This window comes from Acomys minous (assembly GCF_964271855.1).
Source record: "Acomys minous genome assembly, chromosome: 2".
Classification (NCBI taxonomy): Eukaryota; Metazoa; Chordata; class Mammalia; order Rodentia; family Muridae; genus Acomys; species Acomys minous.
Genome location: NC_140484.1, coordinates 20,864,470 through 20,890,760, shown reverse-complemented (window position 1 = coordinate 20,890,760; position 26,291 = coordinate 20,864,470). Strand labels below are relative to the sequence as shown.

The 26,291-nt window shown below is 36.3% G+C and overlaps 1 protein-coding gene across 1 annotated transcript in view; it reads left to right on the top strand.

Moving 5' to 3' along the window:
• Positions 1 to 13,909: 13,909 nt before the first annotated feature.
• The window catches only part of LOC311582209 (cytochrome P450 2C37-like), a 28,551-nt gene continuing 16,169 nt past the window's right edge, over positions 13,910 to 26,291 (top strand). Inside the window, exons 1-5 of the mRNA XM_084755107.1 lie at positions 13,910 to 14,120; positions 15,187 to 15,349; positions 15,523 to 15,672; positions 15,936 to 16,096; positions 17,229 to 17,405. Coding sequence (XP_084611233.1) covers positions 13,953 to 14,120; positions 15,187 to 15,349; positions 15,523 to 15,672; positions 15,936 to 16,096; positions 17,229 to 17,405 — 819 coding nt within the window. The 5' untranslated portion in view covers positions 13,910 to 13,952. The remainder of the gene's footprint in view (positions 14,121 to 15,186; positions 15,350 to 15,522; positions 15,673 to 15,935; positions 16,097 to 17,228; positions 17,406 to 26,291) is intronic.

Here is a 26,291-nt window from a genome sequence, read left to right as displayed (position 1 = left end):
TTTAGCCAAATCACAATACCAGATGTTAAGTTGTACTACCGAACTGGAGTAATAAAGGTCACATGGTATTGGCATTAAAAACAGACATGTCAACCATTGGAATTAAGTTAAGATGTAGACATAAACGCATATACATATGGACACCTGAGTTTCTTAATAAAGAAACAAGAGGAATACAGTGAAGAAAAACTTTTTTCAACAAATTGTGGTAGTCAAACTAGATGTCTGCATGTAGAAGAATGCAATATATATCCATACTTAGCACACAGGACAACAGTCGAGTCTAAGTGGATCAAAGATTTCAATATAAAACTAGACACACTTAACCTGAGAGAAGAAAATCAGGGAATAGCCTTAAACACATTGGCAGATGTATAGGCCTTATGAAAAGAACAGCTATAATGCAGACACTAAGGTCAACATTTAATAATCAATAATAAGAGCCTAATGAAACTGAAAAGCTTCTGTAAGGCATAGGAAAACATCTATCGAAAAAGCTGCTGCCTACATAATGGAAAAAGATTCTTTTTGCCAACTTCACTTCTAATAGAGGACTAATTCAAATATATATATTAAAACTCTGGAAACTAGATATCAAAAATACCAAATGATGCAATTAAAAAGCAGTGTACACCTCAGGTGTGGTGGTGCACACTTTTAATCCTAGCATGCAGGGAGGAAGATATAGGCATATTGCTGTGAGTTCTAGGCCAGTCTTCTTTCAAAGTAAGTCAAGGAGAGCCAAGGCTATACGGAAAAACCATGGTGTCAAAACAAAACAAAAAATGTAAAATAGATAGATAGATAGATGATAGATAGATAGATAATAGATAGATGATAGATAGATAATAGATAGATAGATAATCCTCATTATACAGATTACAAACACCTGACAAACACTTTTTAAAATGTTTCACATCCTTAGGCAACAAGGAAATGAAAATAAAAATTACTTTGAGCTTCCCTCTTACACATGTCAAGATAACTAAGAGCATTAACACAGGTGACAACTCATGGAGATAAAGATATAGAGGAAGAAAATCACTCCTCTCTGCTGGTGCAAATATATGTAGCCACTATTGGAATCTATATGATAGCTTCTCAGAAAAATAGGGAATACATATACTTCAAGACCCAGCTATACTATTCTTGGACATATACCCAAAGGACTCTCCATACTACAGTCATGACACTTGTTCAACCATGTACACTGAAGCTTTATTCATGATAACAAAAAACTGGAAAGAACCCAGATGGCTCTCAGCAGAACAGTTCTAAAGAGAATGTAGTACATTTACATGGTGGAATATTACTCAGCTGTTAAAAAAAGGCTTACTGATAATTTCAGGCAAATTAAAATTTTTTAAAAAATCACCCTGAGTGAGGTCACCTAGCCCCATGGGACTGAAGTCATGTAAAGCCTATAAAGCTCCTTCAGAAATACAGACCACCAAATCTCAGAAAAGAATCGTTGGTTATTTCCTACAGACTACTTCAAGGCCTAAGTGGCCATGGTCACTCCTGAGGAAATCCAGGTACAATGGCTCTTCTGAAATCCCACTACATCTGTTTCTTTGCTTGAGGACTTAACATGTCAATACATGATTTAAATGATTTCTCCCTCCAACTCATGCAATGTCTGTGTATGACTCTAATCAGTGGTCTCTTTTTCTATTATTGTTACCTATAAACCTATAAATACAACCTGCAGAATCCATCTGGTGTTCCTCCTATGGACATAATAAGTCTGATGACTTGGTCTCAAAGAACCAGCTAAGGGGCTCATCCCTGTGGAAGACTAGTTCTCTTGCCTTCAGCTACTATTGATTGCCTATATCTCTTCATCTAAGCAAACTCTAAATAGATTTGCCCACCTACTTTGGTAGGTTGACTTGTGTTGCCATTGTGGAAAGAATCTTTAAAGCAACCATATTGTTGAGCTCTCTCAGGCACAGCCTCCCTGCCATACAGAGGAGTCACTATCTTATATTATGGTCCTCTGACTCCTACAGTATTTTCACCCATTTCCTCCTCCATGCAACTTAGGTTTCACATTTGTGTATCAATTGTGGATAGGTACGTGCTACTCCCAATCAGAGCATGCCCATTATCTCTTTCTAATAATATCTGCTCTGTATCATGACACTATACTAAGATTATGTTTTGAAGAAGATTATTCTTTGATCATTTCTTCATGACATTCTATCCTAACACCTTGCTGTTTCCTCACTGATTTATATCAGAATTGGATCGTTTGTTGTTCTCTTATAACATTTAGTTACTTCCAAACTCTGATCAGCCCCCGCCTGCGGGGTTTGACTAAAACTCGGAAGGAGAGTCACCTGTTGAAAATGCAAGACACAAAGAGGGAGAGCAAGTCTGATTGATCAAATTCTCAAACTTTATTAGTCAGGTAGCAGCTTTTATAAGTCAGAAGGCATGGGACATATTGCTATAGCTACCCAGTTGCAGGCTTTTCTCAAAACACAAGGAATTCCAGGCAGGGTCATAATGTCCTGAGAATCTTATCTCATCATTTTTATAAAATTTTATATTCCCTGAAATTGGGTATAAGCTGTGCAGACATTTCCCTCCTCAGCTTTGACCAATCACTACCTTGTTGATGGTCTCTAGTCTAATGACACCTTATAACAGTTCTAAGAGATTCCAAAACTATGATATCAAAATACTACACCATAGGCATAATTCTACTTGCCCCTGTGGCATCATTTAATAAGGTTCTGAATCTTCAAAGAGAATACCTTTAACTTTCCACACCTACAATGTGACAATTTATTTTCTGGGTCATCTCTCTAGACATTTAGTTTCCAAATATTTAGTATTACCAATTTTCAGGTAACTCTTATTGAATTCTAATTTTACTAGAGAAAAACATATAGCTTCTCCAAATCAGAAAAATAATTGCCTTCGTATTACCTAGAACTGAGTGATATTACTGATTAAATGGTGTTTTTTGTGCTGTGGATTAAGCAAGATTAATTAATAAGCTATATAGAGATGCTGAATTTACAAAGAACTTAGCACCCCAGACCTTTTTTTCTCTGCGATCTTTTTTTCTAGTCTCTAAATGAGCCCTGAACTACAAACTTGTCAAAAGTTCTTCACACCACAGAACACTCTAATTCACATCCAAGATCCCATCATTCAGTATTTTAACTCCTTTACTCGGTACCCTAAAGAAAATCATGAAAACAGTAAAAATCCCAGTTGATATTTTTCATTTTAAAGAGTCTTCTTATTTCCAGAATCTTCATAGTTTTGCCTATATTCCATCCAAGTGATGTGTACATCTGAACCAAAGACCATCTAATTTAAATTTCACAAATTGCAGTCCATTTCTCCATCACTAAATTCAATAACATACTCCCAGCCACAGTCCCCTTTTTTATTGATGTTATCTCATAAAGCTTTGTGTCTCCTTCTTATGATTCAAAATCACAAGATTTTATAATGTTCAGTTATTAATATTTGATCTTATATAGTACGAAGCTCTCCCTATGTCCAGCTTTATAATTCTTTTCTTTATGTGGATTTGTGACTTTTTAGTGTTATCCATTAGAATACAGATGGAAAAAAGCAGCACCTGAAATCTAGATCATGTGTTCATTGTGTCAGTTACGGTAGTGGGGTGTGTATGTGTGTGTCTCTCTCTGCGTGTGTGTGTGTGTGTGTGTGTGTGTGTGTGTGTGTGTGTCTTTGTGTCTTTGTGTGTGTTCATGAGTGTGTACTAGAACAAGAACATGACATCACCCATCCGTAACATACAATTGTAATGTGTTCATAAGAAGTTTTCCATCATGAGAGTAAAGAGAACGATTCTCTGGATTAGAGCTGATTGTTACCTATTGGGCCTTCCACGGATAGGCCAGAATTGCTTGTAAATGGTGAGAGATTCTGAACACAGAAAAAGGCTAAACTGAGAAGAAACTACTATTTATGAGGATGTAAAATGATAGTGCTGTTAAAGAAATAGAAGAAACATATTTATTCAAAATAAAGTGTGTAAATGTGAGTGAGTCACAATATACAGCAATGTGAGTGAGTCACAAATTACTGCTGACTGTGTTGGAGGTAGTGGAGACAGCCAAGACTCTGGGTCTCTAAACTTCTACAAATTACAAAAGCCAACTTCTCTGAACTCCATGCAATAAAAACAGTGACAACATTGTTGACCATACCTTGTTTGCTCTGTTTCATGCTGACTAAGATAGATATTGAACTAAGGGCAAAGTGTGTAAGTGTGGTAAGTAAAGTTAACAAAACGTATCTGTGCAAGAAAGAAGTGAGGCTCAAGTGAGACAGGTTCAAGTCTTTCTGCACCAACATCATTCTCTGGATTTGTTGAGATTATTAATCTACAAAACAAAGATTCTAATTTGTATATGGGCATAAGTTCTCCTTAGAAAAGAAAGTTGAACGAATGAAAATTGACAGAACAACTATAGTAGTGACTAGTACATGTGATGTAAACAAATATCAAGAACACAGTTTCCCATACTGAAGAGGTTTATGAGAAACTGCTTAGTCCAAGCAGAGCAAACATAATGACATTCTTACAGAGGGATCCTGTGCTGGAACAATGGCATTACCCTTCAAATAATAAATGTTATTCTTCTGGTAATGAAATTCCTTTGATTACTGTCTCCATGCATTTAGTTCTGCATACATTGGTCCTTTCATAGTAGTATTTTAACAACTATAACATGCAAGTTCTTTGTCCACAGAAAGTGCTCTGCAGCTAACAAAGCTTCATTACTGTGTACCACCTGTTTCTGACTCTTAAAAAGGAATGCCACTGGGGATGTTTCAAAGTTTAGAAGATAGACTTCTTCAAAAGCTTTCTGATATTGTCTTCTGCTCAGTTATGCTGGGCCAACCTCACTTCTGAGGTGCTGTATTATGGAGAATCCAAATATTTTGGGAAGCCATGGTAGATCCAAAAAAGGTACCTGCAACCACAAAATAATCACATTGAATTCTGAACTCTTCCAACTAAGAGCTCTTAGACAATGGCAGTTCTTATGTTACACTGTTGCCCTCAGGGGAAAAAAGTCATCTATCTCTTATACATTTGGGTTCCACATTAATAAATTCCGTACAGCTTTCTCTAGGTGACAACATTGTATAATTTCTCTTTTAAAAATGTGTTACTAATATGAAATATCTTTGCCTTAGTTGCAGTGCTCCAACCATTCATAATAGTTGTAAGCATTCACTGTGGACAGTGTATGTTAAAATGCTTACTTCGTCAAAAGCAATTTATATGTACAACTTACCATACAAATGATATTATGGGTGTCTATTTCTACCCAAGAGTGGAATCAAAAAGTGAGTATTGAGTTTGAGGCCATCATGAACTATACAGTGACTGAACTACACTTTATTTTAAAAAAACATTTATTATAGGACACAAAAAATATCCATAAAACACAAATTCCTACATGAATACACACACAAGAGTAAACCTTTTGAGGAATTTTTCATTTATTTAAAAGTAAACTCAAGTATTTGTATCTTTAGGAATCTATATGTGCATGCAAATATGTATATAAGAGTCATGAGACAGAAAAGAGGTCATGGATTAGAAAAACAAGAAGTTAAAAATACGGGAGGTTTGGGATAAGGGAAAAAGGGAAAATGACATAAATATACTATAGTCTATCGATAATGAAATACTTTTGAATATTAAAGTATTTTAGATAAACTAACATTAAGATCTCCTCTATGCATAGCCTTTGCTGGCTAGATTCCTTTTGTTGACCAGACTGGCTTTGAACTCACAGAAATCCTCCTACCTCTGCCTGTAAATATCTTTTCTGATGCTCATATTTATCAGCACCATTTGGCCCCCATCACTCAATAAAACTTATGCAAATATCTTATTGTCATCCCTTAAAGAAGGAAAGCAGAACTGTTCTGTCTGCCTACACCATGTCTTTTTTACAGGAACATCCATTTTACACACCTCCCCCACAATCCTCTGCCCATTAAGTTTCCTCATGCAAACTAAGCTGCTCAATGACCACTAAAATGCACAGTGGCTTCTGAGCTCTGTTATCTGGTCCATTGGCTTCCTTTGGAGGACTGCTGCATCAGGAACATCGATGGACAAGCCGATGGCTTAAAGTCAGCATAAGAACACAGCCACCAAGTTGTCATGCAATATGCCACCACCAGAGTCCAGCTATTATACTGGAAATAATTCCTGGATATTCTACCACACCAAAAGAGCAATAATATGATTTCAAATGCAGTAATGTGAATATGATAGATCTTTAGAGAGGAAATTACTACAGCTCATAAGGGAATAAAGGAAAATACAATCAATCAGGTGAATGAATTGACTAAAGCTGTCCAAAACATAAAATTAGAAATAGAAACAATAAAGGAAACACAAACTGAGGCAATCCAGGAGATAGAAAATCTTGGAATGACAAAAGGAACAAGAGAAACAAGCATCACCAACAGGATACAGGTTCTTGAAAAGAGAATCTCAGGCATAGAAGACAAGATTGAAGAAGTCTAAGAAAATGTTAATTCTAAAAAATTTCTGAGAGAAAGCATCCAAACAATCGATATAGTATCCAGGGATACTGTGAAAAGACCTAGCCTAAGAATGATAAAAATAGAAGAAGGGGCACAGTCCTAGTACCAACGGAATGTTCCCAGGTGACAACCCCTTAACCTCAGTCCCCTCCAGTACAGTAATGACTTTGATGTGTTTGCACCCTTGGAGGCCTCAACAAGAACTCTTTCATAGATGGCTTGAATTTTAGCTTAAATAACATGCAGTATTCTAACCAGCAATTCCAGCCTGTCATCGCTAACTAAAAACACAAGGGAGAACATGTATCGTACAACTTAAAATGCATTGGACAAGGTAGAAATTTACTTTTTTTGCCTCCTTGAGATTTTTTAAAAGATTATAGTAAGGATACATTCAAGCTTGGTTACAAAATAAAACATGCATCATTTTTCATTTTCCAACCAAACACAAAAGTTATTTTCTACTGACCATACATTTTAAAGTACACTCTCAGATATGCCTTCTTACAGCATTAAGATATAGCAAAGACATGGCTGACTATATATATAATTGACAGTAAGTGGGTTTACTGATATTTTCTAATAGTATAATTTAATTTAGTACAAAGTTTGTAAAATATCAGAAAATATATATGTATATAGTTTCTATGACACAATATTGCATTTCTATCTTTTTACTACAATGATCTATGACAGGAGCTTCTCAACAGAGACTGTTAAGCTATAAAACCAGGCCATGTGTTCTATACACAGCCAAACTTTCAATCACTATAGATGGCAGAAAGATATCCTAACATAAAACTTAATTTCAGCAATATCTATCCTCAAATCAAGACCTACAGAAAATACAAGAAGTAAAATGCCAACCCATTGAGGTTAACTATACCCAAGAAAGGAAAAATAACTCCATACCAGCAAAATCAATAAAGATAACACACACACACACACACACACACACACACACACACACACACACTTCCTCTATGAACACATATGGAAAAGAATGAATTGAGAAGGAAGTTAAGAAAAAATCTGTTTGGCTGGGCACCACCTAAACTTACTTGAAGTATTTACATTTGGAACAGAGAAACAGTACCCAGGAGTATCTGCACACTGTGTAGAAGCTATTATGGAATATACTGGCAGAGGAGAGGACATTCCTCCTGTGGATCTACGGAGTCTCACTGGCCAAGCCTTCAATAAAAATAACTTTTGCTGAAATGTGGCTTTTTACTTGAAAGCCTAAGTGTCTATTAGTGGCATGGTTAGCACATCATATAGCAACTCACTGAAATTTCTTTTATATGAGTCTTGATGAAGAAAAATCAGCACTACAGTAGAGCTTTCATAGATATATAAGGTGTTGTGCTTGCTACTAAAAGAGAAAGTTAATAATCAGTCTGTGAATTCTGGAATCTACAGTAGTCAACTAGACTGAAAATATCCTGTGAGTAATCGATCACTTTATGGGTGTATTTAAGCATCCCTCTATAAGATAGAACTCATATCTGAAACTATTATCAAGGCCAAGAACCTTTAGCTACATGGGACATAGATACCAAAAGAGGGTCAACTATGATCACTTTAAAAAGACATAGTATTTCACTGACTTCCAAAGAATCCAGTTGTTTTGTGTTGTTTGGTTTTTAATCATTAAGTGACAATTAACACAGGGACCCACAACTATTCAGGAGGGTAAAACTAAGAGATTGCAGAGTGTTCAGTCCTGAGATAGAATTTTTTGACATCCTGACATTCCAAGACTCAGGAATCACTGCAGTAACTGGGAGCAAATATATTAAGAGCCAAATGTAGTGGAGCACATCAAGGATAAAGTGTTTTTTTTTTCAGAAAAAAATGTGAAACAGCATTTATGAACTCAAACAGTTGTGACAGCAAACACAAGACATGTGCAAGTTAAAGCCAGATGAAATTTCAGCAAGTGTGTGTTGCATAGGGACAATTGCCCTGTCTCACCAATCCCTAATGTGCTCCTTGTAACTGAAAACTGCCAATAATGAGAGACTTGGTTTTCTTTAGATGTATGTCCCATGTTATGTGATATAGCACATACCCAAGCGTATGTACTGGACTGATGGGTTAAAAGAAGAGAGAACATATGTCCTTGTTGTATGGGAGATCAACTTTTGGGTATATGTCCACGTGTGATACAGAATTGACAGAATTGGACTTTCCAATTTCTGAAGATAGTGCGAGATTGATTTCCAATGTGGTTGTACAAGGACAATTGCTCAACTATGTTCCTAACAGTTTTATTTGTAAAAGCCAAAATCTAGAAACAAACAAGATATCTCTCAACATAAGAATGGATTAAAAGAAACATGGTACATTTGCACAATGGAATACTCTTCAGCTATTAAAATATGCATATAATGAAATCTGAGGACAAATGAATGGAACAAGGAAAGATCATCATTACTGAGGCAATCCATAACAAAAGACACCCATGGTATGTACTCTGAAGTGGATCTTAGCAGTTTAGTCTGGGGTAAAAATACTACAATTCACCAATTTAAAAAATTGCAAGGACCCAAGTGAGCATGTATAAATCTTACTCAAAGGGGGATATATAACTGAGATTGGAAGAGGTTGAAGAGAGGGATCAAGGTGGGAGAAGAAGCACAGCAAAATGGAGGAAGAAGGAGTGAGAGTGGGACGGGGATGAGAAGACAGAGGGGGCTAATATCATGACATCAAGTGAATGAAAATAAATAAATAAATAAGAAAAACCTTAAAATGAATTATACCAGAAACTTTCATAATACTAAGAAGGTAGTCAACGAGTTAATGAACAACCTCAGTTTATGTGGCAGAGAGGGAATGTGGAAAAGAAACAGAAATTTTTGAAAAATAAACTGTATGGCTGGGAGAACTAAACTAGTACACAGCGTTGGTGGGTGTGGACTAAAAGGCCAATTTGTGAGAAGTTAGGGCAGAGGTAGGTGAAATAAAAATGTGACGTATGAAACCCACAGAATTAACCAAAATACATTTTCAAAGAACCTCACTCACTAGGGACTTTAGTTTTTGGACTCTAGGAATGTAAAAGCCACCAAAAATAGATAAACAAAAGGAACTACTATTTATCCAGCTATAAAATTATGCTGCTGTTAAAAAACATATGAGACTGATTTATCCAAAATAAAGTGTATGAAAGGTGTAGAATGATACAGCATTGTGAGTCAGAAACAAGTTACTGCTTACTGTGCTGAGGTTAGTGGAGAGAGCCAAGAGTTTGGGTCACTAAAGTCCAATGAATTACAAAAGCAAACTTTTCTGAACTCTATGAAATCAAACCAGAGACAACATTATTGTCTATGCCCTTGTTTGGTTGTTTGGTTGTTTTTAGGCACTAATTAAGGTAGATATTAAACCAGAGGGCTAAGTCTGTAATTTTGGTGAATGAATCATAATGGAATGTTTCTGTGCAGAGAGAGGTGAGGCTCAAGTGGTGCTGGCTCAAGCCCCTCTGTACCAGCTTCATTCTTTGGCTTTGTTAAGGTAATGAATCTACAAAGCCCAGTTTCCAATCTGTAAATGGGAGTAAGTTTTCTGCAGGATAGAAATGAGCAAATGTAAAAAAGTTAAGCAATTAAAACTTGACAGAACTACTTCAGTAATAATGATTACAATGTGATGAATGCAAATATCAAGAACATAGTCCCCATGCTGAACAAGTTTATGAGAAACTGGTTAGCAATTCAGAACAAACATAGTGACAATTTTTTTCAGAGTAATCCTTTGATTGTGCAGTGGCATCACCCATCAAATAACAAATGTCTTCTTGTAATCATGTTCTTTTGATAACTGTCTCAAGATATTCCATTTTGCATACCAGGGTCCTTTTATACTAATTGTTTTTAATTTTTTATTTTCTTCAAAAATAGTGTTTTTCATGCACGATACCCTGATTATGGTTTCCCCTCTCTCCTCCTCTCAGTTCTTTCCAGTGTCACCTCCTATCCAGATGAACTCCTTTCTGCCTATCATTGGTAAACAACAGGCACATGAAGGAAAATCATTTAAAAAAGAAAAAAATTGGAACATGATGAAACAAAAAAAAGCCAAATAAAATGCATAAGAAATGATATAGAAAGTAATATCCCACTCTCCACTCTACTGTGGAGAGTGTTCCATCCATTGGCTAGATCTGGGTAGGGGTTTAAGGTTTACCGCCTCTATTGTCCTTGGCTGGTGCCTTAGTTTGAGCGGGACCCCTGTGCCCAAATCTGCCTATCATAATGTTCTACTTGTAGGCTCTAGGACCCTCTGGGTCCTTCTACTTTGCCTTTCTCCCATGATTCTCTCATCTAGAATCCCACTAGAATGTCCTCTCCTCTGTCTCAGTTTCCTGGTAAGTGAAGGCTTTTGTGGGACATGCCCCTTGGGCTAATATGCAGATATAAGTGAGTATATACCATTTGAGTCTTTCTGCTTCTGGGTGAACTCACTCATTATGATCATTTCTAGCTCAATCCATTTATCCACAAATTTCGGGAATTCCTTGTTTTTAATAGCTGCATAGTATTCCATAGTGTATATGTACCACAGTTTCTTTATCCATTCTTCTATTGAGGGGCACTTCGGCTGTTTCCATGTTCTGGCTATTATGTACTCTGGTGCCTCACCTTTGACCGTGTCCCCTGGAGGGGGAGACCTGATGGCACTCAGAGGAAGGACAGCAGGTTACCAAGAGGAGACTTGATACCCTATGAACATATAGAGGGGGAGGTAATCCCCCTCAGGAACAGTCATAGGGGAGGAGAGTAAGGGGAAAATGGGAGGGAGGGAAGAATGGGAGGATACAAGGGAGGGGATAACCATTGAGATGTAAAAAGAATAAATTAATATTAAAAATAAATAAAAAAAGAAATGGTATAGACACAGAGACATGCTGGTTTCCATACTATGGAATACCATTAAAATACAAAACCCAAATACATAATATATATGCCAAAGACCTGTAGTGTAAGATGAAAGAGACAAAAATTTTTAAAGATGAAATTAAAGGAGGAAGAAGAGCCTTGACATGACATTAGGAGACAAAGAACCTCCAAAGATTCTGAAATACCCTGGCCTTGGGCCTTTTTTTAAAACTTGGGAGAGTTTTAATTACTGCCTCTATTTTAACACCCACAGCACTCGTGTTCTCTGGCAATAGGAAATGCTTTGCAGCTACAACCCTTCATTGCTGTGTACCAGCTATATCTGATTCTTACAAAGGACCAGAGCAATGTCTCTTGGGATGTTTCCAAGTCTTGAAGATACACTTCTTCAAAAGCTTTCAGATATTGTCTTCTACTCAATGGGCAGAACATTCTCCACAGTTGAATGGAGAGTGGGGTATGACTTAGACATGTACTCTGGTGCCCCATATTTGATCAACAAGATAGACAGACAATTAGCCAAACTAACTTAAAGGCAGAGAGACAATATTGAAATCAACAAAATCAGAAAAGAAAAGAGAGACATAACAACAGACACTGAAGAAATACAAAGAATCATAAGATCCTACTTTGAAGGCATATATGACACAAAATTTGAAAATTTAAGGGAAATGGATGATTTTCTTGATCAATTTCACTTGCCAAAGTTGAGTGAAGAACAGATAAACAAGCTAAATAGTCCCATTTCCCCTACAGAAATTGAAGCAATCATTGATAGTCTCCCAACCAAGAAAAGCCCAGGGCCAGATGGTTTCAGTGCAGAATTCTACCAGAACTTCAAGGACGAGCTAATACCGATACTCTTCAAGCTACTCCATAAGATAGAAAGGGATGAAACATTACCAAACTCATTCTATGAGGCCATAGTCTCATTGACACCTGAACCTCACAAAGAATCAACAAAGAAAGAGAATTTCAGACCAATTTCTCTTATGAACATCGATGCGAAAATACTAAATAAAATACTTGCTAAACGAATACAAGAACACATCAAAGATATCATTCATCATGACCAAGTAGGCTTCATTCCGGGCATGCAGGGATGGTTTAATATACAGAAATCCTTAAATGTAATCCACCATATAAACAAACTGAAAATAAAACTCAAGTACAACTGGATCAAAGACATCAACATAGAAGCAGATACACTAAATCTGATAGGAAAGACACTGGGGAATTGCCTTAAAAACATAGGAATAAGAGACAATTTCCTGACCAGAACTACAGATCAAGCCCTAAAATCAACAATTAATAATTGGGAATTCGGGAAACTGAAAAACTTTGGTAAGATAAAGGAGAATGTTAGGAGGACAAAAGGCAGTGTACAGACTTAGAAATGATCTTCACAAATGCTACATCCAACAGGAGCTAATATCCAAAATTTTTAAAGAATTCAAGAATTTAAACACCAACAAATAAATAACCAGAGCAATCCCACTTCAACAATACTAATGATATTCTTCTATATTGGTAGTCAGGAGCCTAGCATAACTGTCCTCTCAGAGGTTTTGCCCATTAACTAATGAGAAGAGATACAGAGCCCACAGCCAAACATTAAGCAGAGCTTGGAAAAATCTTATGGAAGTCGGAGATGATGAATTAAATGATACAGAGATGTCACCACAAAAAAATTTATGAAATCAACTAACCTGGGCCCCAAGAGACTTAACCATCAACCAATGAACATTCTATAGTAGGTACTGTACATATATTAAAGAGATGTAGCTTGTTCTTAACATGGGACTCCTAGCAGCAGGACAAAGGCTGGTCTCTGACTCTGTTACCTACCTTTGGATCCCTTTCCCCTAACTATGCTGCCTATTCTACCCTCAATAAGAGAAGATGTGTCTCATCCTGTTCTAAAATGACCTGCAAGGCTGGTGGATCGTATGGGAGGCCTCCTCATCTCAGAGAAGAAAGAAAGGGAAACATGGAAGGATTGGACTGGAGATTGAGGCACTGGGAGGAAAGGATGGGGAGGAAGTTGTGATTGGGATTTAAAGTAAATTTAAAAAGCATAATCAAGAATATGAAATGACTAAGTAGGACCAAATCTACAAGAAGTTTAGGGCTGGCCAACACAGTTCACAACAACAAAGTGAAAATATGAGGAGAAAGACGTTCCTCTGTATATTAGGATCACAAAGAGAAAAATTGAATAACTAACTCTGGAAGTGAAATACTCAAAAACAGATAAAGCACACAAATTTCATGACAAAACAGACCAGAATGTCTTTACAAAAAAATAGACCTAAGCACCTGTTTGTCTAATCATTGGAACAAAGTCTACTTGGCTGACTTAAAAAGTGTGAAGTTAATTGGTCAATGATACCCGAAAGTGCAACATGTTGATTCTGCGGCTGCATTATAAAAGCTCTGTGAAGCCTGTTCACATCTGTGTCAGGAAGAAGGGTCCCCATGGAGCCAGTTGTGGTCTTGGTCGTCACTCTGTCCTGTCTGCTTCTCCTCTCACTCTGGAAACAGAGCTCTGAGAGAAGGAAGCTCCCTCCTGGCCCCACTCCTCTCCCAATTATTGGCAACATCCTCCAGATAGATGTGAAGGATATTTACCAATCCTTCACCAAGGTAAGTATGCTTCAAGCTTCTCTAGTCACAGTGCATTCAACAAAATTCTATCACTGGAGAAAATATTCTTTATAAAAGTTCATAAAGTAAAAAACTGTAACATTGTATGTCTTTTCTGCCTTTTGCCTCTACTCTTGGTCAGTAAATTAGTAATGATTTGCTTTCAGGCTGAAGAGCATCTAGGTCACTGCATTTTATAAATATAATCAGATAATTTTAAAGTTATGCTTCTTCAAATCCTTATTTCATAACAATTTTAATTATTCCATTCAATATTTCATAATTTTAGACATGCCTTGTTATTTGATGCTCAACTCTGAAGAAATAATTTGTATGAAGTAAAATCTATGGGCATGAACTCACACTAGAAAGGAAAGCAATAAACACTGTGTAAAGCCATATGTGGTAGATTCCCAATCTTATTACTTACAAAACATGTCCTTTGATCCAATATCACTTCATGTGAGGTATTTTCCCCACATGCTGCATTCTGCAGTGCAGCTTCTATGATGTGTGCTCTCTGTAATTTTGTAAAAATTGACAAAAACGTGGATGCATTAATTTGTGGTAAATGAAGATTTTGTATCTCTTTTCTTCATTGTGAGGTTCTGTAGTTTTCACAGGAAGAGTTTCATATCTTATTCTGCATCAGTCATATGAATGTTGATGTCTATTTCAGTATAAAATGTGCATGAAAGTAATGCTCAAAGCATCCAATATTACATAAACAGATGATAAATTTGGAATCTTTACTTGTTTAACCCTAAAATGAACATAGGATCCTCTTCCTTCCGTTTCTTTATTAGATTAGACTAGAGATCTCCTAAATATCTTAGTGTGGTATTAAATTTTATTATGTTCTATGGTCAATCCTCTTTGTAAAATCCTGTCATACTATAGGATATCCACAATTAATTGTTCTCAATTTGTAATGTATAACAACTTGAAATTGAGATATTATTGATAAAAAAGCAAAAGACAAAAATATTATCAGTTAAAAATGTTTGAAATCATGGAGAATAAGGTCCTCTTCTTTCTAAAATTTATATTTTCTTTCTGTTTCTAGTTATCAAAAGTCTATGGCCCTGTGTTCACTCTGTATCTGGGAAGACAACCCACTGTGGTGTTGCATGGCTATGAGGCAGTCAAAGAAGCTCTGATTGATCATGGGGAAGAATTTTCTGGAAGAGGAAGGTTTCCAGTGGTTGAAAAGGTTGCTAATGGCATGGGTAAGTGTGCATGTGCTTATGTGTGGCTGGGCAGTGTGTGTAGTCAGTTGGAGGGTGGAAAGCAGAGACGGGGTTGCTCTGTAGGCACCCTTTGAGACTTTATGGGTGCCACTAGTTACCTCCTTATGCTATCTATGCTATATGTTCTCTCTTGTCTGTTCCCTTATTTTCAGGCATTGTATTTAGCAATGGGAATATATGGAAAGACACGAGGCGCCTTTCACTCATGACCTTGCGGAATTTGGGCATGGGGAAAAGGAGCATTGAGGACCGTGTTCAAGAGGAAGCTCAGTGCCTTGTGGAGGAACTGAGGAAAACCAATGGTGAGTGCAGCTTGAGAATCTCACTTTTACTTCTTGAATCTAGGTACACGTGTATGCATCATATTGTTCCTATCCTCTTCTAAGCATTTTTCTAAATGACATTTATAGGTCTCATGTTAAGGCTGCAATGCACTTCCAATCCATGCAGTTCACTTGGCACAACTGTAGTTAAAAACAGCTAAAGTAACTTACCATGTTAACAAGGGCAAAGTGCATGCTATGGATAATTTAACAGTATTTTATAATTGTTTACAATTCTTCAGGCTCACCCTGTGACCCCACCTTCATCTTGAGCTGTGCTCCCTGCAATGTCATCTGCTCCATTATATTCCAGAATCGTTTTGATTATAAAGATGAGGATTTCCTTAACTTGATGAAAAGACTGAATGAGAATGTCCATATTCTGAGCTCACCCTGGTTGCAGGTGAAGTCACAATGCATTCTTTCTGAAAACACCCTTGTGTTCTTTCTTTCTCAAAGGTCAAATGCAACAGGGAGCAAGTAGTGAAGTGACCAGACCTCACAGTCCTGACTAACATGTGTTGGAAAAAATATTTGGAGGGAGCACTAAACCTTTTCCTCTTCAAATCAAGCCAAGAGCAAAAATAATAAATAAATAAATAAATAAATAAATAAATAAATAAATACCAAATAAAATCAAGAAGGGAGAATGCCATGATGGCTTTAACCTGATAGCTTCCTATCTATTGATCTCACTATTAACATCCACACAGCTCTTTGATAAAATACTATATTTAATTCTAGGAATCTGGCCAGAAAATCACAGAAAAACCTTCTAGTATGCAAATTTATTGGCCTCATTTTAACAATTACGCACATCCTCATCATATTACCAGGAAGAAATATCTTAAACTATTTTCTTAAAGGAGAAAGAATATATATGTTAATGAAAGCTTGCAGCGAATTCTCAGTTGTTTCAGTGGTTTGATGCATCAGTTAGAATCCTAGGTGACAGGGTAACAGGAAGAAGTGACAAGGTGAATGATCTCATTTTGTGTGAATCATAAACATCTTCCCAGAATTTTCTTTGGCTGAACTACCCTTTCATGCACACTGCATAAAGAAGGAATTCATGAGAAATTCCCAAGGGTTTGGTTTGCAATTTATATTAAGTCATATACTGTATTTGTGTAGAAAGCTGTTTCATAGGAATAAAATCTTCAGGGACTAAATTTCTTCAGTACATGAGGACCACCGAACTGCCTTAACTTCTACTGTCTTCATAAGTGTGAGTGTAAGTAATTTACATAACATGCCATTTAAGCCTTTTAGAACACAGTTTATTTGAGCTCTCAAAGAACTGACATGAATTTACTTTATACTAAAAAGAGATGTAAGAGTAGAAATTTTACTATGATCTTTGATCACTTGGGCAGAAATTTCTCCACGAAATAACTATTAGAATATACAGTTACTAACACCTTAGATAAATTTCATACACAGCTTAATATATTAGTGAAAGCAGTCAAGTGATATGCGATAAATATATTTTAATTCATTCATTACAATTTAGAATATCTTGCGTTTCCTCATAGGTTTGCAATGCATTCCCCGTTCTGCTTAATTTTTGTCCAGGAAGGCATAACACATTTTTTAAGAATTACATTTATATAAGAAGTTACCTTTTGGAGAAAATAAAAGAACATGAAGAATCATTGGATGTCACAAACCCTCGGGACTTTATTGACTATTTCCTAATTAAAGGAAGACAGGTAAAGAGTTAATATAACTTTATATAATTACTGAATTGATCAAGGTCCTTATAGTTCAGTGAATACTTACTAATTGGCAATGATTTTTAAAATCATGCAAACATCATTTGAAAAACAATTTATTACTTATTACTTTGTTTGAGTATGCCAGGAAGAAGGAGAACAAATTTGTTTATGGAGCACATTGGCCCTGGTGTTTAAATTACAAACAAAAAAAGAAGTGTGAAAACAGCCTAGTGACTATAAAGGCAACACAAAGGGTAGATAAGGTGAAACAAATCCCAATTAGTCATAGGTCATAAATTGTCCTATGTTTTTTGTTGTTGTCTTTATATTCCAGCTCAGGGCCCATCTCTTGTCACATACTGGTCCCACCCTGGGTCACTCATACTCCCTCACTCCATCCCCTAGGCCTCAGATAGAGGCCTTTCAAGTCTCACCTGGAATGCCTATATCTTCTTCCTCTGTGTTTCATGGCAAGGCTTCCCTTCTATGGGGAAGTGATCAACATGTGGACACCAGAGTCTGTGTCAGAAATAGTCACTAATTCCCTTATTATGGAACCACACAGAGACTGTGCTACCATGTACTACATCTAAGGAGGGGATCTAGGTGTTCACTCTTCTTGGTCTTCGGCTGGTGCAGAAGTCCCTGCAGCACCCTCCCCCTCCACCCAGATTAGTTGGCTCCATCAGTCTCCTTGTGATGTTGTCTCCTGTGCCTATGAGCTCACAGCTCTTCCCCACGTTTTCTTCTAACAGTTTAGTGTGTCTGTTTTTATGTTGACGTCTTAAAGTACTTGGACTTTATTTTTATGTGCAGCTTAATAAATAAAGGTCTATTTGCATTGTTCTACAAGTAGACATCCTTTAGGCCAGCGGACTTTGTTGTACATGCTATCTTTTTTCTCTTGTATGGTTGGATTTCATTGTCAAAAATCAAGTGTCCATAGGTGTGTGGGTTTATCTGGGTCTTCATGTTTATTCCATTGATGCACTTGTCTGTTTTTAAGCCAGTACTATGACATTTTTATTATTGTTTCCTCTATAGTACATCATGATATCAGGAATATAGATACCTCCTGAACTTTTTTGTATAAAATTGTCTTAGTTATTCAGAGATTTTTAAGTATTTGCAAATGAAATTGAGAATTGTTCTTTCAGTGTCTGGAAAAAACTGTGTTGACATTTTGATGGGAAATGCATTGAATCTGTAGATTGCTTTTAGGAAGATGACCATTTTTACTATGTTCATTCTACTGATCCATAAGCATGGGAGAACTTTCTATCTTCTGGAAAGTATTTCCTGTCTGAACATGAACATAGGTGTCATTGTCACCCTGTTGTCGATCAATTGCATAGATTTTAATGTACAGCAATATACATTTAATACAGAATAAATATAATCTTCATATACTTGTACTGATAAACTCTACAGGGCATTTCAAAGGAAATTAATCATTCATGGAGAGGTATACCATGGAAAGAGTGGAGAGAAGAACAAGTAAAAATCTGAGTATCGTTTCCACTGGTTTTGCCCAAAAGGGGTTAGAGACAGGTATTATTTGGGTTTGCTGTCAGTGTTAAATATTGGCAATTGTGTAATTTAGAAAAACACAGATTCATAGAGTTTCTGTCTCACACTCATTTAAAAATAAATAATTGATGATAAACATTTATGTTTATTAGAGGAAATCAGTTCTACTCCCTTTATCTCTATTTGTCTCCTTTGCTTGTGGCCCAGTGATCCAAGGTGTTCATACCTGACACACTTTAGAAATATTTAAAATGTACATTCTTCAGCTTCAGGTCTTGTTTTTGCCAGATTGTTTGACCATCCTTGGCCCTTTCCATTTCCATTTAAATTCTATTATATGTCATCAGTTTCTACAAAGAAACCAGTGGGGATTTGTATAAACAGTAATTGAACTTAATTGCTCAATAACTGTAGGGACATATGCCATCTTTAAAACAGATAACATTGACATATAGAGAAAATCACCATATTTTGTGTCACTGTGGGAGTACTAAATGCATTTGCAAATACTACTCCTAACGCTATCCAGTTTCAAATACTATATCACTCTACAAAACATATCACAGCCACTAACAATTACTCCACAAACTGCACATTATTAGTAGCTGCTGAGTGGTTTCTGTCTTTCTAGACTTCCCTGTGTCTCTCTGACAGAGTACACTGACATCTACACCTGCCTTTGCTACACCAGGCTTCACTTTCTGTCTTCTTGCACTTGCATAAACTCCTAGATGTTCTTCTAAGTTCAGGTTGTTTCCATTCTTCCTCCTTCTGTTACAGCAAACTTCATGCACAAGGATGAGAACCACAATGCAGTTCTTCATCATTCATGTGTCTTTGTGTTATTTCTACCACTATCTAGTCTGAGTTACTCATGTAGGAAAATCTGTATACATGTGTCTTCGTGGTGTGTTTTTCTTTTACATGTGCTTACCTCCAGGACTGAAGATTCTCATTCAGATGGTAGTTTCATATTTAGCTTTGGGAAGCACAGCTCACAATTGCTACAGATAGTATACAATTTAATACCTAAAAGATTACTTTTTTAGTTCTTATTTTATGTGTAAGGCAGTTTTGCCAGTATATGAGTCTGAACATGTCAAGACATAAAAGATCCTGTAAGTCTTGATGATGGTCTCTGCACCATGATGTTTTCAATGTTGTAGACTGTAGGAGGTTTCCACACTTAAGTGTTCATATTTTTCGTCACAGTTTTATTTGAATCTGTGGATTTTCTTTCCCATTTGAACTTTAGTGCAGACAGAAATGATTCATTAGATTACTTTGAGAAGTACTATCTCCATTTTAAAACTACTCCAATTTCCACTCCTTGTGCATGAGTTAATTTTTAACCACTACCTAGACATTTTTCCTTAGTAATACAAATTGTTTTAAGTGTATACGTCTTTCATGTCTTTGATTATGCAATCTGGTTTTTCTCATGGCTATACCTATAATTATTTCATTGACTTCTGTTGTACAGAATTATAACCGAATTTAATTTTAGCTTGAAATTGTGCTGATACAATTTAGTAGCTTTGCATTTTTCTCTCTGATTTATATGATATTTTATTCAGACTTTATATGACCTATATGCATCTATTTTTGTTTAGATTAGGCAACACTAACTTCTGTCTTTCCTGAAGAATGAGTAATTCTGTGTCTAGCGAAATGTTCTCTACATGTTTTCTTTTTTTTTTAATTTTGTGTATAGCTTTGTTTATTTATTTTTTCCTCCTTTATTAATTTATTCTTGTTACATCTCAATGGTTATCCCATCCCTTGTATCCTCCCATTCTTCCCTCCCTCCCATTTTCCCCTTATTCTCCTCCCCTATGACTGTTCCTGAGGGGGATTACCTCCCCCTGTATATGTTCATAGGGTATCAAGACTCTTCTTGGTAACCTGCTGTCCTTCCTCTGAGTGCCACCAGGTCTCCCCCTCCAGGGGACATGGTCAAAGGTGAGGCACCAGAGTATGTGAGAAAGTAATATCCCACTCTCCACTGTACTGTGGAGAGTGTTCTGTCCATTGTCTAGATCTGGGTAGGGGTTTAAGGTTTACTGCCTGTATTGTCCTTGGGAGAATGGCAAAGTAGAAGGATACCGAGGGTCCTAGAAGCCTACAAGTAGAACATTATGATAGGCAGATTTGGGCACAGGGGTCCCACTCAATCTACATGTTTTCTTAGATTAGATTTCTAGCTGTCTAAAAGTCATTTATATTCCTAGAAATTGATCTCTTTCTAGATGCCTTATTTGTTATTGAATTTTCACTGTTGTGAATTTTGTACTCTCATTGTAAAAATGTACATTATTCTTTAGAAATTCTGATTGACAATTGGTGATGATCAACTATTTGATACATACACAATTACCCATCTATGAATTTTTGTTATTTAAAACTTTTATAAGATAAACTCTATGTTTTTATTTCATTTTTAACTATTCTGATGTTTTTGAGAATTTCACAGCTGTTCATTTCCAACCCTTCTATTCTTTTATGCATTCCTGACACATCTCTACCAAAATTGCTGTTATAGTGAACATTTTTAATTAAACTACATTGATTTTGCTGTGTGTTGTCATTTACTCCTGGTGTGGGTCCCTCCACTGAATGGGATTGGCCGACCAAGATCTACACTCTTTTAAAAAACCAACTCTTCTTACTTTAGAAGTGAGCACATGCTCCTTAGTTCAGGATTTGATTCATACCCCCCCTTGCTCTTCCAGGAAGGAAGGTTGACTGGCTTATTATTGAGCAGGTCTTGTGGAGGGAACCACACTTTCTTTGAGTTCATGAGGGTAGTGGTTCTCTCATGTCTAGAACACACTAGAGTAGGAAATAGATTTCAGGTGTTATAACGACCATGTGATTCCTACCCTGAATTTATTTAAGTGATGAATTACATATGTTTCAGTTCCCTTGTATCTCTACAAAAAAACTGACTTAATCCTGGTAGATGATCACATCAAGGTGATCTTAATTCAGGTTGCAAATAGTCTATTCAATGTTTTTGTGACTTGTTAATCATGAATATTAGCCTGCAAACTTCTCTTTTTCCTTGGGTCTTTGTCTGGCTTCTGTTATCAGAGTACTACTCGATTATTAAAAACAACTTAAAAGTGTCCTTCCATCCTGTTTTATGAAGTAAGTTGAGAACTAATGATGCTACCACTTCTCTGCATTTCTGTTAGAATTCTACACAGAATCCATTTGGCACCAGGCTTTCTGTAGTTGGAGGAATTTTGATTCCTGATTCAGTCTCTTGGTTGTCATACATCTATTGATATTATATCTTTCATTTTGAAGTAGTATTCATGACCATTAAATAACTCATATCTCAGTTTAGTGGAATATAATTTTAACAGTATATCCTTATGATTCCATGTATTTCTATAGTTTCTTGTGATACATCCTTTTATTCTATGATTTTATTATTTAGAGCTCTAAATTTTACTTTTGGATATGATAGCTAAAATTTTGTCACTCTTGATTATTGTTTCTTTTATAGTTTAATTTATATTTTTTTGAATTATAATGTATTGCAACATCACTTTCCTCCCTTTCTTCCTAACAAACCTCTCATATACTCCTCCCACTCTTCTTTAGATTTGTAGTAATATTACTAAATAAGCAACTCTTCATATCATTGATTCTTTGTATTGTTTTTGTTTTTTGTACACTCTTATTTTGCTAGGTTGAGTGATGATATTAATTATCTATTCCAATCTACTTTTTGGAGGTGTGGTTTGTTCTTTTTTATTAAGCTCTCAAGTGCCTCATTGAGTTATTAATGGAAGTCATTCAAAACATTTTATGTAGGGACATGCAGCTGTAATCATTCCCTTCATGGCTGCTGTCATGCGTCCCAGAAATTTTGAAATTTTTTTACCTCATACAACTTAAAAATAATTTTCCATTATTTATTTATTTTATGTGAGTGAGTTGTTTGTATGCATGTACGGATGTGCATCACTTCCATGCCTGGTTCCAGGGAGATCAGAAGGGATCTTCAGACCCCCAGAAACTAGAGTTAAACTAATTGTGAACCATCATGCGGGTACTATGAACAAACACAGATTTTTATTAAGAGAAAAAAGGACTTTTAACTGCAAGGGGGACTCTCCTGATGCAGTTCTAAAAATTGATTAATTTCCTTCTTGATTGCTTCTGTGAATCAATTGTCACTCTGTGTGGTAGTACATTATTTAGGTTTTTTAAATGAATGTGTATACTTTCAGTTGCTCTTAATAATCACATTTATTCCATTCTTGCTCTGAGAGAATGCAAAGTTTTTTTTCTCTTCATCTAATTTTCTGAGACTTATACTGTGTCCTGATGTGAGGTTAAATACTGGATACTGAGAAGAATATTTCTTCTTCAGTGCTTGGTGGAATGTTTTTTAGATGTCTCCTAGGACCATTTGACTTACGATGGTTCTTAGCTATAATGTTTCTTTCTTTAGTTTTTGTCCAGTTGACTTTCAGTTGATGAGAATGTGATGTGGAGTTATTCACTATCATTGTGATGGGGCTAATTCATGGCTTTAGATATAATAACATTTTCTTTATGTAACTGAGTACATCTCTGTGTATGTATATTGGCTACCTAAAGGATACTGAAAATATATTTAATAATTCCTGTCATTTTGTCAGGATTTTGTAGTGTTTTCATAGATCTAGTTAGTTACAAGTTCTGGAATTGTTTATTTTTTCTCTGTAATGTTTTGCTTCATTTGATCCTTCTCTTCCAACAAAAGCATTAGTCCAGTATCTTCTGAAGAGCTTGATTGGTTGTTATTAAATCCATATTCTGGTTTTATCATGGGAACATCATATTTCTTCCATTTTAATGGATGATGTTAGTGTGCATACTATTCTGAGTTGAGAATTGTTCAGAAACTGGAACATGTAATTCTGGAACCCTCTAGATTTAAAGTCAAAGCTATGTGACCTGATGCTATTCTGATGGGTCTACCTTTAGGAGTGATTTGGTCTCTCCTATGGCACTTATTGTCATTTCTTTCATCTCTGGTTTTAATATTTTAACTTAACAGATTCTTTTCTGATAGTTCATATGTCAAAGACTGTGGATCTTTTCTACATATGTTGGTATCTCCATTTCTGAATTTCTTCTAAGATATTCTAAAGAACATTCTTTTTGTCTTTGCTAGGATGTCTTTTCCTTCTATGCTCCTATTTTGAAAGTAGAATCTTTAAATGTTGGCCAACTGCTCTTCTAATTTCTGTTTATATTCATTTTAAAATTCATTATTGGATTTTACAGAGTCATCCATCTACTCTACTACATTTTTTACTTGTTTTTGGTCAATTCTCTTGAAAAATATCAATATAAATTTTTTATATTTTATTTAAATGAAATATAATTAAATCACTTCGGGTAAGCCTCTCCTACCAATATTTGACATGGCAAATGTTTGATTTCTTGAAATTCATGATCTCTTATCATTTAATTGTTATGTCTGTGTGTGTGTGTGTGTGTTCGTGTGCACACACACACATGTGTGTGTGTTGTATACATAAATGCACCGAGATGGGTTTACTTAGTGCTTCTGGTATGTATATGTTGTAGGACTTGCCCTTTACGGTGGGATAGCACTTTAGGATGTTCAATTCTGAGAAAGTTATTTTTCCATTTTTTTCTCCTTTATTAATTTATTCTTGTTACATCTCAATGGTTATCCCATGCCTTGTATCCTTCCATTCTTCCCTTCCCTCCTTCCTCTTTTCCCCTTATTCCTCTACCCTATGACTGGGCCTGAGGGGGATTACCTCCCCCTGTATATGTACATAGGGTACCAAGTATTTTCTTGATAACCTGCTGTCCTTCTTCTGAGTGCCCCCAGGTCTCCCCGTCCAGGGGACATGGTCAAAGGTGAGGCACCAGAGTATGTGAGAAAGTAATATCCCACTCTCCACTGTACTGTGGAGAGTGTTCTGTCCATTGTCTAGATCTGGGTAGGGGTTTAATGTTTACCACCTATATTGTCATTGGCTGGTGCCTTAGTTTGTGGAGGACCCCTGGGCCCAAATCTGCCTATCATAATGTTCTACTTGGAGGCTTCTAGGACCCTCTGGATCCTTCTACTTTGCCTTTCTCCCATGATTCTCTCATCTAGAGTCCCACTAGAATGTCCTCCCCTCTGTCTCAGTTTCCTGGTAAGTGAAGGCTTTCGTGAGATATGCCTCTTGGGCTAATATGCAGATATAAGTGAGTATATACCATTTGAGTCTTTCTGCTTCTGGGTTAACTCATTCATTATGATCATTTCTAGCTCAATCCATTTATCCACAAATTTTGGGAATTCCTTGTTTTTAATAGCTGAATAGTATTCCATAGTGTATATGTACCACAGTTTCTTTATCCATTCTTCTATTGAGGAACACTTAGGCTGTTTCCATGTTCTGGCTATTATGAATAAGGCTGCTATGAACATGGTTGAGCAAATTTTCTTGTTGTGTGCTGGAGCATCTTCTGGGTATGTTCCAAGGAGTGGAATAGCTGGGTCTTGAGGAAGTCCTATTCCCATTTTTCTGAGATAGAAACAGATAGATTTCCAAAGTGGTTGTACTAGTTTACATTTCCACCAGCAATGAAGGAGTGTTCCTCTCTCTCCACATCCTCGCCAGCAAGTGGTGTTGCTTGAATTTTTGATCTTAGCCATTCTGATGGGTGTAAGATAGAATCTCAGAGTTGTTTTGATTTGCATTTCCCTGATGATTAAGGAGGTTGATCATTTCTTTAAGTGTTTCTCAGCCATTTGATATTCCTCTGTTGAGAATTCTCTGTTTAGTTCCAAGCCCCATTTCTCAATTGGGTTATTTGGTTTTGTGGTGTTTAGTTTCTGGAGTTCTTTATATATTTTGGATATTAGACCTTTGTCAGATGTAGGGTTGGTGAAGATCTTGTCCCAGTCTGTATGCTGTCGCATTGTTCTCTTGACAGTGTCACCTGCCTTACAGAAGCTTCTCAGCCTCATGAGGTCCCATTTATTAATTGTTGACATTAATGTCTGGGCTGTTGGTGTTCTGTTCAGGAAGTTGTCTCCTGTGCCAATATGTTCCAGGCTCTTCCCCACTTTTTCTTCTAAGTGACTTGGTGTCTCTGGTTTTATGTTGAGGTCTTTAATCCACTTGGATTTGAGTTTTGTACAAGGTGACAAATATGGGTCCAGTTGCATTTTTTTACACATACACTTCCAGTTAGACCAGCACCATTTGTTGAAGATGCTATCCCTTTTCCATAGAATGGATTTGGCTCTTTTGTCGAAAATCAAGTGACCATATGTGTGTGAATTCATATCTGGGTCTTCGATTCGACTCCACT